The 18,864-nt window shown below is 37.7% G+C and overlaps 1 protein-coding gene across 4 annotated transcripts in view; it reads right to left on the bottom strand.

The window, feature by feature from the left end:
- DSE (dermatan sulfate epimerase) overlaps positions 1 to 18,864 on the bottom strand; it is a 36,682-nt gene that overhangs the window by 4,186 nt on the left and 13,632 nt on the right. For 2 of the 4 annotated variants that reach the window (XM_068938108.1, XM_068938107.1), the window contains exons 3-6: positions 17,763 to 18,231; positions 6,837 to 7,090; positions 2,599 to 2,838; positions 839 to 1,046 (exon numbers count right to left, since the gene is read on the bottom strand). In XM_068938108.1, coding sequence (XP_068794209.1) covers positions 839 to 1,046; positions 2,599 to 2,838; positions 6,837 to 7,090; positions 17,763 to 18,178 — 1,118 coding nt within the window. In that variant the 5' untranslated portion in view covers positions 18,179 to 18,231. The remainder of the gene's footprint in view (positions 1 to 838; positions 1,047 to 2,598; positions 2,839 to 6,836; positions 7,091 to 17,762; positions 18,232 to 18,864) is intronic. The other 2 variants (XM_068938110.1, XM_068938109.1) reach the window with 1 other exon arrangement.

Here is an 18,864-nt window from a genome sequence, read left to right as displayed (position 1 = left end):
CAAGATTGCCAGGAAGACACTAAGAGAAGAAAATGAGGGAATGGGGTCTACAGAAGAAAGATTCTGTAACTTGTAGATAACAAGCTGAAGCTTGCTATCTGAAGCTGAAGCTTGGAGTCCAGTAAATATATATTTTTAATGTGCATATCATGCATATAAATGTTATATATTCAATAATATTTTTCTCATGAGAGAGAAATGGAACCACACTGACTCCTTGGAAATGTATGTGCTGACTGAGGGAATTTATGTGTTTATTTAAAGCCTCTGATCTTCTCATTTCTCATCTTCAGTAGACTGACTAATCATATGAGTTAGTTAGGAGAAGTGTAAGTTGCATGGAAAAACTGGATCTAGTTATCTACCAGCAATTTTATTCTAAATGTAATGGCAAACTAGTGTGTGTACGCTCAGCTAAAAATAAGCTCACCTTTTACATTATCTCACAGCATTTAAAAGAAAACTATACTTTAAGTATCTCCCTAATTAATTATTAAAGAACGCAAAAAAATTAAAACAGATTTTGTTTAAGAAGATATGCAGGGAAACTTCTCATCCTTTTGAAACTGCTTATATTCTATAAAAGCAATACACATAACAGAACAAAAACGTAAAAAACATGCAGGACAAGACCAGGGTAGAGTCCACAGCAACACACTGGTATATCTATGCAACGTGAACAAATTCTTAGGCTACCTGAGCCTCAAGGCTCTCTGGGTAGCAAACGACCAGCACAATCTCTGTTTCTACAGTTCAGTACAAATCTAAAGATAATGGCTTATCATTAATAGCAAGCAGCTGTCATGTTTCTTTTAAGCCCGCTCATTCCGTTTCATACCAGAGAAATTCAGTGTGGAGAGTGCACCACCTCTGCCCTTTGGATGGGGTCCCCGGGCCTTCCACCACGCGGTGCCGCCTGATCTGCTCTGCCAGCCAATTCCCGCTGCCGTTGCGCATGACGAATTTGTCAAGAAACACCAACTGGCTCTCTGGCCCGTAGAACCAGTTGTAGTTTGAATCTGCGATGGCCACAGTTCGCTGAAATCCTTAGGAGAAAGTTAAAAGAAATGTAAGGAAGAACAAAATACATGTACAAAGATGTGGTTGTAGAGCATGACCATGAAGCCAAGCAGTACAAACAGACACAAACAGAAGTAGCCTTTTAAGACATTTATAGGTCTACTCTTAAATGAGCCATAAATAGCTTACACAGGAGCTATTTCTCTCTGCTGTCACTAACTTGAATACTCCCCTTTCTTCTTTGGCTATGGGCTACAGAGAGATAACATGCTACAAAAACGTAAAAAGAAATGTCCCATCCAATTCCTTTCGTCACTCAAATCTGGTAAAGATAACTTCCTCTTTACAGCTCTTACTTTTCCTACATCAATCTAAACTCCTAAAGCACCAACACAGAGGTTTCCTCAAGGAAAAAAAAAAAAAACCGGCTTCATCTTTGAAGCATGTTCGTGTTTTACATGTTTGCTCTTTCCCAGCAGATGCCTGAGGTATCACACGAATTCAGTGCAACTCCTTACATGTCTGTCCTGGCATGTCAAAGCTGCGCTCATTGCCCTTTAGATACATGACAAGATCCTATTTTGTACAAATCACTGGCCATAAACTGAGTTCCCTGCCTGAAACACTCTGCTTATACTGAAGTGTGGTTATTAACACCCACTAAAGTTATCATTTTATCTTTTTAACTAGGAGTTTTAAAAATATAAGTTCCAATAAATTGACCTTCAAATCATCAATATAAAGCCATTATGCAAAATTTGCAAGGTTACCCTGAAGCTAAATTTTTTCTGAAAGCTAGAAGAGGTTGGCTATATTTATTAGCTTGTAATTGTTTTCATATTTGTACTTCTCTATCTTTCAGCAACAACTAGAACTTCATATCAGAGATGCTGAAATACTCTGAGAGACATTGGAGAGATCCAGCATGAGAACAGAAGCATTAAAAAGCTTGCAAAACAGGCCCATTAGCAATGCCTGATATTTTTGTTTCATTCCCATATTAACAAAAGAAAACAGTTCATGTATCCTTGGGTTGTACTGAGAAACCTACCAGTTGAGTCAATTACACTTTCCATATGAAAAATATTTTAATAAAATTGTTATAAATATTAATTTCAGTGCTTTGTGGAAAGCTGTTGATCATGTAAAACTTTCCTATACTTTAGGGATACTTTTATACTAGCTTCCTCATTCGCTTTTCCTTTCACCAAATATTTTTCCTGTGATGATTTTTGGCAAAGGAAAAAAAAATCAGTAAGAACCTTAAAGAATATTTTTCAACTAGAAAACCTCAGGAATACATCTGTTTCAAACTCTGAAAAATGAAATCAAATTTTGAAGCATGATTTTTTCTCGCAAACAATATTCCCATATTTTGACTGATTCTAAAAGCCAGAGCTTATGTAACAACGATGTTTACTAAAGAGTGATAAACAAGGATACCATTGTTCTGACGGATGATGAAGGCACAGGAAAATGTAAGTAAAAGATTATTGGAAAATGACCTACTTTCAAGTATGCAATTTACTGCTGCTTTAGAAATTATAAGATATATCTTCATTGATCCAAATGACCTACCTGGCAGGACTGTCCTGTACATAAATGCAAAGTGCTGCTTGAGCCAGGGGTGGCCAAAGTGATTGATATCAAAGTGCCTTTGGACAAGAAACATGTACTGAAACAGAGATCTGGTTGTGTAGCTGCCATAAGCCACCCCTTCATAGAGAGAGCCATCCGTAACCTCCTGCAGCAGGACTATGGCCTTCTCCATGATTGCCAGCACTTGCTTGGTCCACAAATATGCTTCCTGAAGGTAGCCTGAAAGAAAAAGATGATGACAAATCACCATCTCAGAGCGCAACAGAGTACAGGTTATGTTATCCGCACTCCTATGGTGAGATCCTTTACAGTCAGGAATCCACAAGGGTGGCTGCTGGAGCTCTAAAATACAGCAACCTCTGCAGCGACCCGGCAGGTCTAGAGTGACTATAAAACAGTATATTTAAAAACAGTAAAGCGAGGTTAACTGAGTGAATGAAATCTATCAAGCACCTTTTGTTGATAATGTGGGCTTGTGCCTTCTGTTTTAAAAGGAAAGTTTCCTTAACGCATTCAGAACGCGCAAAAAGGGAAGAGCTGCCCCGGGACTATTTATTGCATTTCAAATTAAAGCAGTATGATTTACTGTACATTTGTTAATTTACAGTCCCCACTAGAGGGCTCCAATAATGCAAATATTTTAATCAGTCATTTTTCACCAGCATGATTACCTATGTTGTAAAGAGATTCTCAGTTTAAAAATACAGAGGGTCACATCTGAACTGCAGCTAACTGATATTCTACTAAGACATGCTCTGCTCTAAGGCATGCTCCATCCTACTCGCATGTTCAATGTGTTGTACAATCGAAAGGGTTATCTACAATAGGAATTACTTTGGAAAATCTTTGCAAGGTTAACTCCCTGTCCAGATTCAGGAGTAGAAATGATTAGTTTAAAATTAGTCTTCCAACTAGATTAAGTTTAAACCTCCACATAATCAAGACTTAAGTACTTACATTTCTTCTACAGAAAAGACGTTCAGAGATTTCATTATTTTGGTTAGTCCTGCACAACTCAAGAACTGGGAAGAGGCTGCCAGAAGCCCTTCTCAGGGCATGCCTACCTTCACCAAATAACAAGCACAAGCACTAGAATATGAGCAGTGTACTTATGTATTGCAGAGGGACAGGTGCTTTGAAGGAAGCACATGGATCCACTGCGGCTAATTCTCGAAATATAAAGGTTACATGCCTTTTTCTTAAATTTCTGTTGGTTTTACTGTCAAGAGAGGTGGGACTAAACAGAGAACAACTAACGCATTTTTTCATGTCTAGCTAGTGTCCACACAATTCAAAGTGTCTGGCACAGATTTAACCACCTTCATTTCCACCACCTACCAGAGCTCAGCCTTACAGCAGCTAGCTTACATTACATCCCATTACTTGGCAAATCAGTGCCTGCTGAATGAAGTGCATATGCCAGACTCGGAGAACATTCAAACCTGCTGCTATGAATGTTTCATTTTACTGCCACAATTACTGTATTTATGCTCAGTAGAGTGACGAGCAGTTCAGACTTCTGCTAGTCAAGGCTGCCAAATCATGCTCAGTTAAAGGAGAGAAAAAATTGCAAAGCCCAAGTTAAACAGATTTTAACATGGTACTTTTACCCATTGGCTGAAGAGAGCTATGATCGGGAAGGCTTGAGCAACAGGAGCTAGTAGCACTACTTATATCGAGTTACAGCTATCTTAACATTACCTCACTTCACTGACGGAGCTGGGCACCGCGGGACTCCTTCTGAATACGAGCCCAGATAATCTACCTCCATTTTCCACTGTGACTTAAAAATCACAGCAGGTACTTTTGGCTGTTATCTTCCTACCGTTTTCAAATTTACCTGTATTCTCATGATTCAGCATTGTGCATTTACTATTTTGAAGCATATGATAATTTTAGTTTATATCTACGATATAATAATCCTATACCTACAGTACATTAAAAGGATAATAATACTTTAGAATAAAAAAGAGACTCAGTACTCTGTCAGATAACACAGAAGTCACAAGAAAACAAAATTAATCCAAGTACTCCTATAATTAGCAGTATATACAACAAATTAGGCCTTAGTCAAGTTTCTTTTTCAAATATATGAGCTTTTATTTTAACTGAAAAGACTTTAACATATGTGGGTACTTAGAATTCACTTAAATTAGGTTTATTTCTCAGCACTATGACAAACTTTATAAGCATCTTTAAACATACTATTTAATCTTCAATGGTCCATAAAAAGCTGAATACAATGCTTACAATTATTTGTTGAAATTTAAAACTTTGAGAGAAAGGGATTCACTGTTTGCAATTGCTATGCATATGATACAGGTTAATATGATTATAAATATGTATCTCCGTGTATCCCTCCCTCTGCTCCCTCCCTGCCTTTCTTCTCTCCAAGAAAAGGCCTTTTATCTTGGAATGAGAATGTTTAAGAAACCAATTTTTATTTTATTTTATTTTGATTTTATTAATATTATTTTATTTTTAATTATCAACTGAAATACTTCATTTGAAATTCTATTTTTTAAAAATAAAATTGAAAACAACTGGATTTTCAGTTAGAAATGTATAATCTGGAAGTTGGAACCTATTTCCATTTAAAATATCAGCATTAATTAAAAATTGCTCAAGTGTTGCTGAATTTGCATTTCTGCAAAAAAACCAAGTTTGATAAAAGTAATATTACTCTGCTTTATTTGTGATGTTACCACTGTTTTGCACACAGTGTACTTATCATCTATACACTAATGCTAAGCAGAGTGATCTCTCAAACTGCCAGCTTTCTGCACAAACAGAGGAGCGGGGAAGGATGGAATTATGAGGAATTTAGGAAAATCCACGGAATAAACTCGATCTTAAATCTGCAGTTTGTGAAGGGCAAGATGGGAGGAAAGGGGATAATTTCCATATACACTCTTACTGCTATTCAGTGTAGGTACATTAGCAAATATGTTTGCTATGAAAAACACGTAACAAAAAGGTGGCCCCCAAACACAGTAGGTGCCACAGTTTTTGGTACAAATTCCTCAGTCATCTGAGGAACGATGTGCTCATCCAACGATGTGCATATATGCCTTTGCTTAGCAGAGCTGAACAGCTTGGTAATGCCATCAGGCTTCAGAAACTAAATTTTCCTTCATTTGCAGGAAACAAGTAGCTCCATTGGGCATCGTGTTTTCAAAAGACTTCTAGCACATAACAGCAGGGTACGGTCTGTATTAAATAATCACTGGATAAAATAGTGCTGCATTCTTAAAAGTAGGAACTGGCTCCATGGCTTCCCCCCCTCAACCAAGTTTAGAGTCAGGATTTCTTATCTGCTCTTTCTCTCTGACTCTTTGAGTCTTGCATTTTCTTTCACACGGCAGAGCAGCAAAACAGGAGGAGAGGCACAGTCCCTGGGCAGAACAGCCGAAAGCATTTGGTGAGGGTATTCATCTGGGAAATGGGAAAGATGGCTTAAGTCTCCCATGCAAAGAACAAGGTTGTACCTGGCACAGACACCTCTTGGATGAAGGCTCTGAGGAGCAATAGTTCAAAGGGAGAAAGGTAAAGCCCTGCTCATCTCTCTGAAAAAAGAGACACCTGAAAGGAAGGGTCCTGAGCGGTGGCTCTGGATCGGATAAAGTTACATCTTTGCAGCCGTACCAGGAGAAACAGGACAGAAGTCTTGAACCTAACTGCAGGTTATCCTGTTGTCTCGCCCCCAGCCCAGTGTGCGGGGTGTTTCTGATTGCTAGCTTTCTCCATGCGTTGTGTAAGGAGACTAAGCGTATCACTCTGAGGGAGCAAAGGTGGTGGAATGAGCACTTTATTGAGTTTGCTCTGGAAGAGCTGTATGTAAATCTGAACTGACTACATTATACACAAGGGAATTTTTAACACTTACAAAAAGCGAGTTAAGAATTCCAGAATCAATTAGATAGCTAACTTTGTATACACACATACATATGCATACATACTGTACCTTGTGTGACTGTCCACAGACTTTTATTCTGTTCAGTAGACCATATTTTTCTAAGCAGCACAGAGCAAACCCAATACAGCCACGCTCACAGAAGCGCACAAAGCAGCATACCTTAACGGCTGCACGAGATGCTGCGTGCTTAATGCGGAAAACTCAGAAAAAAACCATTTGTATCAGTTCCTGAACTTTATTGCATAAATGGCTGATTCAGTCGATACACCTTAAAAAAACGTTCCTATGGTTTAGCACCTACCTTGATTCATCAGAACCAGGCTCCCAGCCAGCAGCGCCACACAGTTGGTCGGCTGGTGGTTATGGAGGTACTGGAAACCCCATCCACGTCTGTACGATGTTTCGTACATATATCCTGAGGCATTGGCAATCACCTCAAGAAATCTCTCCTGTTGAGTCTTGCTGAGATAGCTGTACAAGAAGTCATAAGCAGTGGCAAAACCGACTAAGGAGTGAGCAAGAGGGACCTCATCCCACGGGGCGTCCTTCACTAGCCTGTCAATAAAGAAAGATGCCAATTAATGGAGTTCTCCCCCTTCTTTCTCTCTCTCTCTGTTACCACACTATGAAGTGCATGTGACTTAATGCCTTTGAGGTTAAGCAACTTATCCTGAATTTTAACACAGTAGTGATCTACTTAGGTCTCTCAGACTATTTTTTTCTTTCCTAAGTATGGAGATTTTTAACTGTCAAAGCTCATTAACTTCATTAGATAAATTAAGTCTTCAAGTATTAAAACAGTGTTTGCGATATTCTAGGTTTTGCTGTGACAGATATGAAAAAAATGGGATCCATTTATGTGAAACAAGATTCACAACATTTTTGTGAGAAAGTAATATCCCATAATTTATGCTCCTTCAAAAATTTATAGCAATCTTCTATTTTTTTCTAAAGGTGCTTCTTTAAAGCAATTTTAATAAAATAATTCACAATGATGTTTCTTAATTTCACAAATGCATCCAAGGGTAGAAGTAGAAATGAGAAAAATGTGAACTAGGGTTCAAATTAACGTACTTAATACATGAAAAATAAAAAGAGGTAACAGGCCACTACTCAACATTATCTTCTAGGAACTACATGCTTCTATCAGATGATTACAATGAGCTTAGCAAAATAGTGAATTTGTAACAAGAAAATTCGTACTGTGTGGGGGAAGTAGCACAGAACAAATATTTCTCCTTAAACCAAGAGAATATTGAGTATCAAAGCCTTTAGTTTTGCGCTACTGAGAGTATTCAGGCCATTGTTCTATAAAACAGAAAGTATGAAGGAATATATACTGAAAAAAAATCTCAGTTTGATAGAATAAACACCTGTGTTTTCACAGTTGGTCTCTTCATTCATTTACTTTGCCATACATTTTTGTTACAGAAATGAATTTTAAATTGTTGAGATGAGATAGTGACCTACTGCAATCAGCGGAAATTGTGTTGTGCCCCTGAAGACGTGCACCTTCCAATCTCCACTATTCTGTGAGTCTATGAACATGATTTCATCTTAAGTTTGTATAAGCAACAGAGTGAACAAACAGATGAGAAAAAATTACCCGAAAAGTAAGATTAAAAGAAGATCCTGTTTCTGCTGCGGGAGCACTTACTTGCATTCAAAAGATGTCAATGAATCACTTACTTAGAAACTATGAATATCAGCTTATATGAATATCAGCTTATGCAACTCTGATATAAGAGTGAGAAAAATGACTTTTAATTTTTATGTCAGTATATCTAAAATCATTGCAAGAACTCAAATAAACTTAGCAAAGTCACATCAGTATGTAAGGAAAGTCTCCACACCCTTTCCGATTAGCTAAATTTCCAACACTTGGAAGCATTCACCTTCTTTCAGCTTGAATTCAGCCTTCTGCTGAATGAAGTTAGGCATTCCTTTTCAAAGTTAATGACAACTTTTTCTCATCAATTTTAACCTAAATACATGAATGCATTTAGCACTTACTTGAGCAACAGGAGCTGACCTTTTGTTGAACTAGGGTTTTTACTGGACTAGATTATTTTCTTTGCACCATTTTCTTTGTTTCTTGGTCAACGGGCAGACACTGACAGGAAAAGGTTGTGAAGGATATGAGGATAGACAGTTAAAAGTGTGCTAAACAAATAACTGTCAAAGCTTTGGGGGGAAAAAAATCTAGAAATTTATTACTGATCCCCAAATTCACATCATATTCTCTGTGGTTTCCGTCATGAACATTTCTCTCTCATTTTATTCCCATCCAACCTTTAAACTCATCAGTGAAGGCTTCTGGACAGGTGCAGTAAAAATTCTTATTCATAATTTGGGTTAATTCTTGTGGGGAAAAAAATACAGGCCTTTAAGCCAAACATTTATGTGCTTTACCTAGAAGTTCATTATTTCCATTCAATAATGGCAAACATTTCCAGATAAATTAGAAGAAAATCTAACTAAATTAGGCAAGCAGCTCTTCCTATTCTCCACGTATCACCAAGCCACAAAAATTGAAAAACTGATTTAACTGGTTATTTGTCAATCTGAGTTCATTCTCTGTAACTCTATTTCTGCTTTTTCATCTTTGATTATCATTAAAAATGCTCTTAACACATTATTAGTCAAAATATACATAAAAATAAAATTGTATTCTACTGTGTTATATGGAAAACCCTGGCATTTTCATCACTGTCAGCAATCCCTTGAAACATGAACATACCTTTGAACAACTATATCATGAACTCTAATTTCAAAAGTATTTTTTATTTTACTTGTCACTGAACTTTTGCACACACAAAAATCAAATTCAGCTCAAATGCGTACAGGAAACATCACTTTAAAGGCCTTAGTCCGGAACAGTTAAAACGTACTTGAGGCCAAGTTATACATTAAGAAAAAAGAGAACAATGAAAGAATTTGAGTTAAATTAAAACACTTAATTCAGAGCTAAGTATCCTTATAACGACATAACTAATTGCTAACTGGAATGCATTAAAAATTATTTAATGATCTTTACCTTGCTTCAGCTTAAATGGGATATGACAATGGATTGATTTTGTTGTAAATTCCTTGTTAAGATATACACTAAGTTTATGTTTGGTTTTGTATGAAATTCTGCAAAAAACTTGACAGTAAAAGATATTACATTAATCTCTGTGGCTACCATTTCTAATACATTCCTCTACACAGGAAGTGCTAAACTGATCACTTATGACTCCACTTAAATTCACTTTTTCAGGAAAAAATAACTTCAGTATAAAAGAACTTACTCTTCCTAGGCCTACATGTTGTCATAGCTACCTGCCCCAGGTTACACAGGGTAATTTTTTAATTATTTCCCTCAAATTACAACTACAGAAAGTCTTACATATGGTTTCACAGAGAAGATGCACACAAATACAAAAAATTAAAGATGAGGATTTAAAGAACCTCAGGCTTATAAGCATACAGAAAACCTAGCCAACATCTGTACTTAAAATGAAGCTCCTTTGTAAGTAAAAACTCTTTAATGGCTAAAAATTAATGTCAGTTAAATAAATAAATAATGAATTAATTAATATAATTTCGATTGAACTAGGCAATGTATAGCAAACAGTGTGTAAAATGAGCCACAAGAAGAATGATCAAGTGGCAACCATTAAATGCTTTTTTGCATCAAAACTACGCTCTCATTTTTCAAATGGATTGCCGGGGTCAGCTTTGGTAAACAGCCCGGCTGATAAACCATGGCAATGCACGGTACCACAGGCCTGCACTGAACGTGCTCTGCGGAGGAACAGTCTTCAGGGCTATCTATTGACTACGTTGCACTGAAATATTAAAGATTAACTGTATAAATACACACAGAATAAGATAAGTAAAAATATGCCAATGATTTGCACTGGATAACAGAAATTTTCATTTCAAGAGTAAAACTGAACATCAGATACTATGAATCTCAACTTAGCGATTATCTGGGTTTGAAGAATGCAAGTACCAAGTTTTATCTCAATGCTGCATTAGCCTCTTTTGTCTTTTAAAGATGTTACAGAAAAGAATCCAAGATGTTACAGAAAAGAATCCAAAGTAAATAAAAATATCTATAACAGGTTTAGTACAGATCAGCTATTTAGTCACAAGCATAAACAATTTCAGCAAATTTTAGCAACTATTGCAAAAATACTAAAAGATAGTTTTAAAATAACAAGAAAATCATACATGCATCCCTACAGATGGTGACCCCCCAAAAAATTCTTACACTTTATATATCTGTAGGTGTATTTAGAAAAGGTGCCTATCTGGAAACTTGAGAAGGTTTGTGAGAGACCTAGAAGTAGTGAGCGGTTCTGCTGCCTAATGATCGAACTCCAGAAACATCTCAAACTGTGTATGTTGGTTGGCATGAAGAACTGCTGTCTGGACAAATGCTGCGAATAGCGGTGGACAAATACATGCCTGAGAGCTTCTTTAAGTTCTTTTTATCTTTGCTGTAGAAAATATTTTTTGCTACTTTATTTTAAACATTGAGAGTTTGATATAAATCTTCCATGAAGAAACTGTGAAGAAATAAAACTTTATGAGCAACATGGTTTTCCTACATGTTTTGAGAATATTAGCACAGTGATAGATGGTCTCTGCTTTAGATTTACCACGTTCTAGTAAATGATGAATCTGAAGGGGGAATACTTTGGGACTCAGTTCTTCAGTCATCAATATCTGATATAAAAAAGTGTCATCAATGTATAGCATTGTCCAAAATTAAGTGTGCACATACCACTTTAACTTAGTAGGATTGCATGCTTTGAATAAGTATATAAATTGTATACAAGTTAAGATAGGAAGTAAAGATCAATATACCATCCTCCTGAAACAGCAAAATATACATATATTTTACACACACACACACACACACACACACACGTATAAATGTGGTGAGGTCACTTCAGTGTCTTTCTTCGGAACATTACTAATGCTGACAATGTCTCTTCTTCCGGTAGAAACTGTTTATATATCGTTTATGTAACTGCTATATGTATTTCCCTTATTTCTCTCTACTAAGAACTACTTTCTTTCTGAGACCAAAATACAAAAGTAATAGAATTTCTTTAAGCTATATTAGCAAGGAGGGGAAAACAATCACTATCTATCTGCCCCGTTCAAGGCAGGATTTAAATCAAAGTCTCCCACATAAGTGAATTCCTTGCTCATAGCCTGTGGGACATTTAGAATTGCCCCTTCTTCACTGAAGCAAACAGGATGCTAATAGTCTAACCTGAGAAACAGAATAACCCCCTGCACAGCCTGATATCTGGTTTTCAGAGTCTATGTCAATAAGTACTATGTCATCACTGACTGTAAAATGAAACATTAAGCATATCCTGACACACGTATTACACGTGTAATCCACATCCCGAAGCTTAATGCGCCGAACTTTCCCGTGACAAATAACGTAATGCAGAATAACCTGGGGGTTGAGGGCAGATTAAGCTAGTGATAGAAGGGAGCATTCAGTCCTGAAAATCTCACTCTCATGAGGTGGTGGCAAAATAAATGAATCAGGGCTCTATTCTGAAGGTGAAAATTAGTTAAAGAACATACTTTTAGTGCATTTCATTACTATGCAGCTTCCTCGTGGAAACTAGCTAATAGCATGGTTGAGCCCAACGCATGTAAAAAGTCAAATGTGGATGCAAATGTGGCAAGCAATTGGGACAACTCCTGATTCTGAATTCAGCTGCATAATTGTATGGACTTACCACTGACCACGGCAATGCCCCGGCACCCCAGAAACACTATTGCTATCACACACTCCTGGGGCAGCAGAGAGAGCTTTAAAACTCCCATCAGTCAAAGGAGAGAAATGCTCTTCTGTGTCCAGAAGGGGTATACACACCAAGAGAGAGTATACACATCAGTGGGAGTGAGACCACGAGATTTAAACTAGAATTGATTTCCAGTATTTTCCTTATGAAGCCTCCAAAACAAAATACTGTCATGCGCTCAAATGAGATGCTTTGCTCACTAATGAACAATATCTTGCAATTTTTGTTTTGGAGAGAAAATAGAAAAATCCTTGAAGCATTCTGTTTGATCCAAAACAATCTCTCAGCTTTCACCTTGCCAACATTTTCTTGGTCGATTGACAAAAAAAAAAAAAACCCTCTTGTCTGCATAACCTAAGTGTTCAGTCATTTGCAACAACCGCTACAAAAATTAAAAAAAATAAAAAAGTCCTTGAAAAAACAATGATTTATATTTCCGGGTGTCTGAGGTTAAACATAACAACTTTGCTCCTGTCCCTTTACCAGTTATGTTTCAGCAACAGTCACCCAGACATGCTCTTGATGTTCATTTCAGCTCAGTTCACAAGAAGATGGGGAAAGCAGTGTTTAAATGTAAAGGGCTACCTTCATATTGGGGGAAAAAAAATCCAACATTTTTTCAGAAGGTTTAAGAGCCTATTATAAAACTAGGGCTGTACGGTTTAGGTGGAGGGCAACAACTAAAACGTTACTCTTTTTTCGGAAACTTTCAGTTACTCCCTATCCTGCCTTTCTCTCTTTTTCTCCATAGGCATATATTCATCATTCTACTCCTTCTAAAACTTCTTTCATATCCTTTTCTCTCATTTTTCTCTTTGATCACAAGAGCAGTCCTTTTCAAACTGGGCTTCTACTTAGTATCATCATGCTCCTTCTATGTTGCAACATTTAAAAAGCAAGGACCAAACTTGTTTCAGCAGTTTGCTATATAAAGTAGATGGAAATTTATTTTATATTATTACTTCAACTGACTACCTAGTTTTGATAGCCAATGTTTATACCAGGCATGCCACAAAGTGAGCTCCCTGTATTTACCACAAAACTTCAGTACCAACTTACCTTCTAAAGAATTAATCTGGAACTATATATCAAAAAAGAAAATATAAAAGAAACTCTTCAAACTTCAGCCAGCCATTTTAATTTCAAACAGTCGTGCACAATTTCTATTTTTAAACACTACATATGAAAAAGATAAAGATAACATGAGGATTTGATATTTCAGTTACTAGCATAATATATATTCCAGATACCAAATTCAATTCAACCTCCTACCGTTCCTTTTCTTTTTCTTCTTCCCCTTAGGAAGACTATCTCAGCATCCTCCAAGCTTCTTTTACGCTAGTTTCTATGGCACACTCTTCTAAAGCCCTACCACGTATTCCTTGCACGTGACTCATCGGTGACTATTGCGAGTCAAACAGATGTTCTAAATTTGTGGTATAAGCATAGAGACTTGCTCTATTTCAGCTTGGCGCATATGAATTTACTTTATTCATACTTTTATCTACACATTTAATTATTTATATTTATGTATTTATCCATCATAACTGTATACTTTTCAGCACTGAGCGCTCTCTGGACACGAACAGCAACACTCCTGTAGTCTGCTCCAATACTTTCAGTAAAGAAGAACTAGCAGAAGGCTATAGGATTGCTGGTTAAGAATAAATACCAGAAGGTCACAGATTTGCTATGCCAAAGACTTGGTTTAGTTTCTACTTAGTCATTGCTGTTTTTTGGGAATGTTTGCACATGCTTGACAGCAATTATCTCCCCTTCGAAACTCATGAAATAAGGCTTCCTGTCCAATCCTACCCCTCACTGTACAGTAGTAAAGTACTTGTGTTTAAAAATGTCACATGCACCACATGTAACTGCAGCAACAACAACAAAGCGCTGACATCTCGCGCCGCTGTTTGGCACTTCTGAATGGGGCAGTCTCTCCAACTGTAAAAAGCGTGCAGAATTTGTGAACTTCTAAGGTATTTGCTTATAAGACAGGCTTAGTAAAGAAAAAAGTGCCTCGTTTCTTGGTCCAAAACACAAAATCTGACTAGATTATTATTTCTACATGACGTGTGACTCTAATTACATCACTTCACTCCATTCTGGAACAGGCTTAGACGGCATATGGAAAGAATCACTAGTTCAGATCCCCTCGGCCAAAAACGCACTTTTGGTAGGGAGTGCTCTAGAGGCAAGTGATAGATAAAATGCCAGACAACTAAGCTACATCCTCTGTTTTCTGTAAAATAAAATAGTGTGCCTTAAAGAGAGGATGAACTTTCCCAAAGATTTTAGAAAGCTTTTAGGTATTGAATCCCAGGAAAACCAAGCAAATTATGTAACACTGGCCTTTAATTTTTACAGACAGAAATAGTAAAGGTCCATCTATTTCTACTGGAATATTAATGCATTACGTTTCCCTGCTCTTGCTAGTCTCCGAAGCATTATCTGTTCCCATATTATTTTTAATGATTGTTATACTTAGCTATTAGCCATTGACCGTCTGTTTATTTTAAAATATAAACCTACTCCAGGAAATAGCAATTACTGACGCTCTGTTATGAGTAACATGTCTCTCAACATTGGTTGTTATGACAAACAGCTCAATTTCTGCCAACCTACACGAATGGGAACTGAATTAAGGGTTTACTTTATCATGCAACAGAAAATTACTGTTGTAATTGATGAGAGAAGACATAAGTGTTTAATTACATACCATTTCCCTACATGTATCAGTTACCACCAGACTTTACCATAATTATACCCTGATATACTGTACCATATCTGGGCTATAGGAGACTCTCGTCAACATAAGGATAAAATTTAAAGGGCTAGTCTCTTGACATTCTGGGACAAAACCCAGTGACATTTGAGACTGGATTTATTTTATCTAACTACTGCACACTCTACCAAAATATACTTTTGCTTTGTGGTAAGGCTTAAATTTTATTTAAGATCTTTAGAAATATTAGTGCAAACTCATCCAACTGTGTATTTTTAAAATTCAAGAGTTATTTTAGAATCAATACCATTTCAGTAGTAAAAAGAAATCCAGATTATACTACTGAAAGAATCAAGCTGCCAAAAACGAATCCATATGAGATAGCCAGATTTAACTTTTCAACTTTTGGTATGGAACCCTTAGTGATAAAAAGGTATTTTAAGGGTAATTACAGGGCAGAGTAGGCACCTACATGACCCAGGTTTCGGGAAAAGAAAAGTTCCTCCAGATTAGGCATCTTACTGATGCCTTTCTGAACAAGCCCTCTTCACTGACGACATAGGGAGCCTAGGCAGACTGCTCTCCTAGCATTTGGTGCTCTAAATTTTGGTAGCATCAATAACACTCCTTTCTTCTTCCCTCCTCATCAGAACATATTTATGCTCAATTATTTAATCAGAATAACATTATTAATTACTGACAATATTTCCCCAAGTCCGAGGCAAAATAAATACGATTATATATACTGAAGAGCATTTTTTCTATAATTCCATTACTGTGATGCTACAAGAATCGTTCATGTACAGTCTCATACCATGGTTATCTCCATAAGATCTAAATGCCTGCCAGTAGTGATTAGGCAACGTCTCGTATTTGCCATATTTGTTCTCCTAGTCTTATTATAGGTGGAGAAATGTGTGCAGTAACATGTTTTGTTGATACTTTTTAGTTGACTTTCTTAAAAACACATTCATGTAATCATGTTGTCCGTTCTGTCTGTCCACTCCTTTCACTTCTGAACCTGTTGACCTATTTTAGCAAAGCCGGACAGAACAGTACATGCCTAAGAGATGTCACATTGTTACAACTTTCCAGAAAACTACTGTTGGACAAGGGAAAGGGACATATATTACTGCCATCAGTGATGCAAAAGCTATCGTGTAAACTCCACATTTACAGCATTTTCAGTCATAAGCTTCCTGGGGAAAAAACAGAAGTGGAAACTAAGTCCATGATTCTGTTGCAGCATTTAAAAAGCTGGCTGCTATGTGTCCTTGGGGGCTACACAAAGGGCTGCCTACCCCAGCAATATTCCCTATGTTTCTAATTCTGTCCCTCCACGCTTCCCCTCCTAGGCTCACTATACCCTCTTTTCCTGTAAAGCAGAGAACCTCAGTTAAAGCTTGATTGTTAGCTGAATGACACGGCTACCCCAAGAGGGACAGATGGAAACAGGACGGTTTATCTTTGATTGAAGTAACACAAGATACTTGTGTTAGAAGAACAGTATTTCTTTAAGGGTAAAGATTAGCAAAGCCAAGCGGAAATAGGATATCTGCTCTGTTCTGATTGGCATCTAGTTAGCTGGGACAAAGGCGGGCATTATGCTGAGGAACCGAGGCACCAAAATTATTCCAGGACAGGAATCTCAGGAGATACAGAAATGGAATGAGGTCATTGTAACAATGAGTGAGACACAGCAAAGTGAGAAAGACAGATATAAATGAGCAGTTCCACTACTCACAAAATTACTTGCTTATTTTTCTTATTCTATTAAAACAGAGACAGACAGTCATATAAACTGTGTTTACACTACACAAAGCAAGGTTAAAAAAAAGTGTGAACAGTGAAAGTAGGGAGGAAGCTGTTGAGTTTTGAGGCTGTCTGTAGGTGCTGTCGGAGGTGGTTACATGTCCTGAGATCCACCTCTGTAAAGCTTTGTCCCTGTGCCAGAAGAAAGATTGTCGTATAGACTGCTTCCCAGGACATCAGGTGAAATGAAGGTAAGACCAAGGCTTTGCATTGCTAGGCTTCCACGGCAGATTTTGAAAATAAACACTATCCTGTCATGTTACTATTTTTATTCCAGACTCCCATGTGTCTGCTCTTCTATGGTATGCAAGCAACATAAATGCAGTGCATCCCTTCTTTCTCCCACTACCTCTTTCGTTCTAGTTCCTACATTTCTTTGTCATTTAGCTTTTAAATACTTGGTGTAGGGGGGCCCCAAAACAGCTGATGCCTTTTAAATCATGCCCATCAAGAGGATATGGATCCCAAGTCACGCTAACTCAATCCAGAGTATTTGTGATGACTATCCATGGTTGGACACCATTTATTGGACATATTAGCTGGCCCTTTCCCCAGAGAAGGCAATAGCTGTATGTGCAATAAATACTGCTTGAACAGCTAAATACTTCCTCCTGTGCTGGATTGCAACCTGATTCAAACTTCTATTGAGCTGCTGCCACTACTGAGCCATAGGACAACAGCTGTTGTGGAGGGGAGCAATTTCCCCATTGCAGCCACTAATCCCACTAGATTAGCCACTCAGCTAATTATGTAGAATAAAATAGCTATAGGCTAATATATTTAAGCATTTCAATCATCCAGTCAATTTCAAGCAGCGTTTATATAGTAAGAATAGCAACTTAAAAAAAAAAAGACAAAAATCTACCAACTAGGCTGAGCTGCCATCCTCTCCATGTAATCCTTGGCCATGTTGATGGCTTCGATATTTTCTGGGTAGAGCACACAGAACATCGCCAGGGCCCCGAGATTGTTGCCGTAAATTTCATTCCACCGAGCGCTGAACTCCTTGGGGTCCCAGGGAGGAAGGTACTCCAGAGGGTTCGACACCATGGTCTGCACCGCCTCAGTCAGATGAGCTGCAATGTGCTGATGGGTGGTGGCTGCCTTGAGACGCAGACCCTCCACATCCCCTTTGGAGAAGTAGAGCATAGGGTAGCTGTCGTAGTTGGCATTGACAAAAGGAATCATAGCAGATGGGTCTTCCCTGGTGCTGTAGGCAAAGGCGACGCAAATCACATGTATGAAAAACACACTCGGGGCTCCCCGGGTGTGAGTCCTCATTGTGGCATCAGATCTCCAAGTCTCAGTGGGAGCCAAACCATCTTTGAAATATCCTAGGGCAGACAGAGAGAGAGAGTTAGAAGAAGAATTTCTGAGGAAACATTCATAAATAGGGATGCTTTAAAGGAAACAAAACTCCACACAGACTTAAAGAACCCTATATACACATATATACATATAGACACACACACATATATATGTGGCTTTCAAATAATTTTTGTGACTCCTTCAGATAAAATCCCTACTAAGTAACTGATTCTAAAGAAAAACCTATATGCTTTGAAGAAAGTCCCTCCCTCCCCCATCTTTTCTCCAGTAGCTCATACGAGGGGAATGAGCATACAGATAGGTTTTGTAGTCGGGACTCACTGATTTAAAATAATTGCAACTGTGCTTAATATGAAACATTGCTGACTGTACTGCCAAATGGAGAAGGGCAGGACGGAAAGAGGAAGGAGGGAGAGCCACAGAGATTGTGTTAGCGGCAGCCAAGCCTGCGTGCTGCATTGGCTGATGTTAACAGCTGGAGAGTAAAGGATGAGGAATGCTGGAGGTTTGCGCTGGGGTCATTTTATACTGCGCTCGAGGCCTCTGGTTCTGACACGTCCTCAGTTAAAAAAAAAAAAAAAAAAGAAAGGACGAAAAAGATGACAGAAAGAAAAAAGAGAAAAAAGAAAGCAGTACAA

This window comes from Struthio camelus, chromosome 3, assembly GCF_040807025.1.
Source record: "Struthio camelus isolate bStrCam1 chromosome 3, bStrCam1.hap1, whole genome shotgun sequence".
In the NCBI taxonomy this organism is placed as follows: domain Eukaryota; kingdom Metazoa; phylum Chordata; class Aves; order Struthioniformes; family Struthionidae; genus Struthio; species Struthio camelus.
Note: the sequence above shows the minus strand (reverse complement) of the source record. Positions and strands in the feature narration are given on the sequence as shown.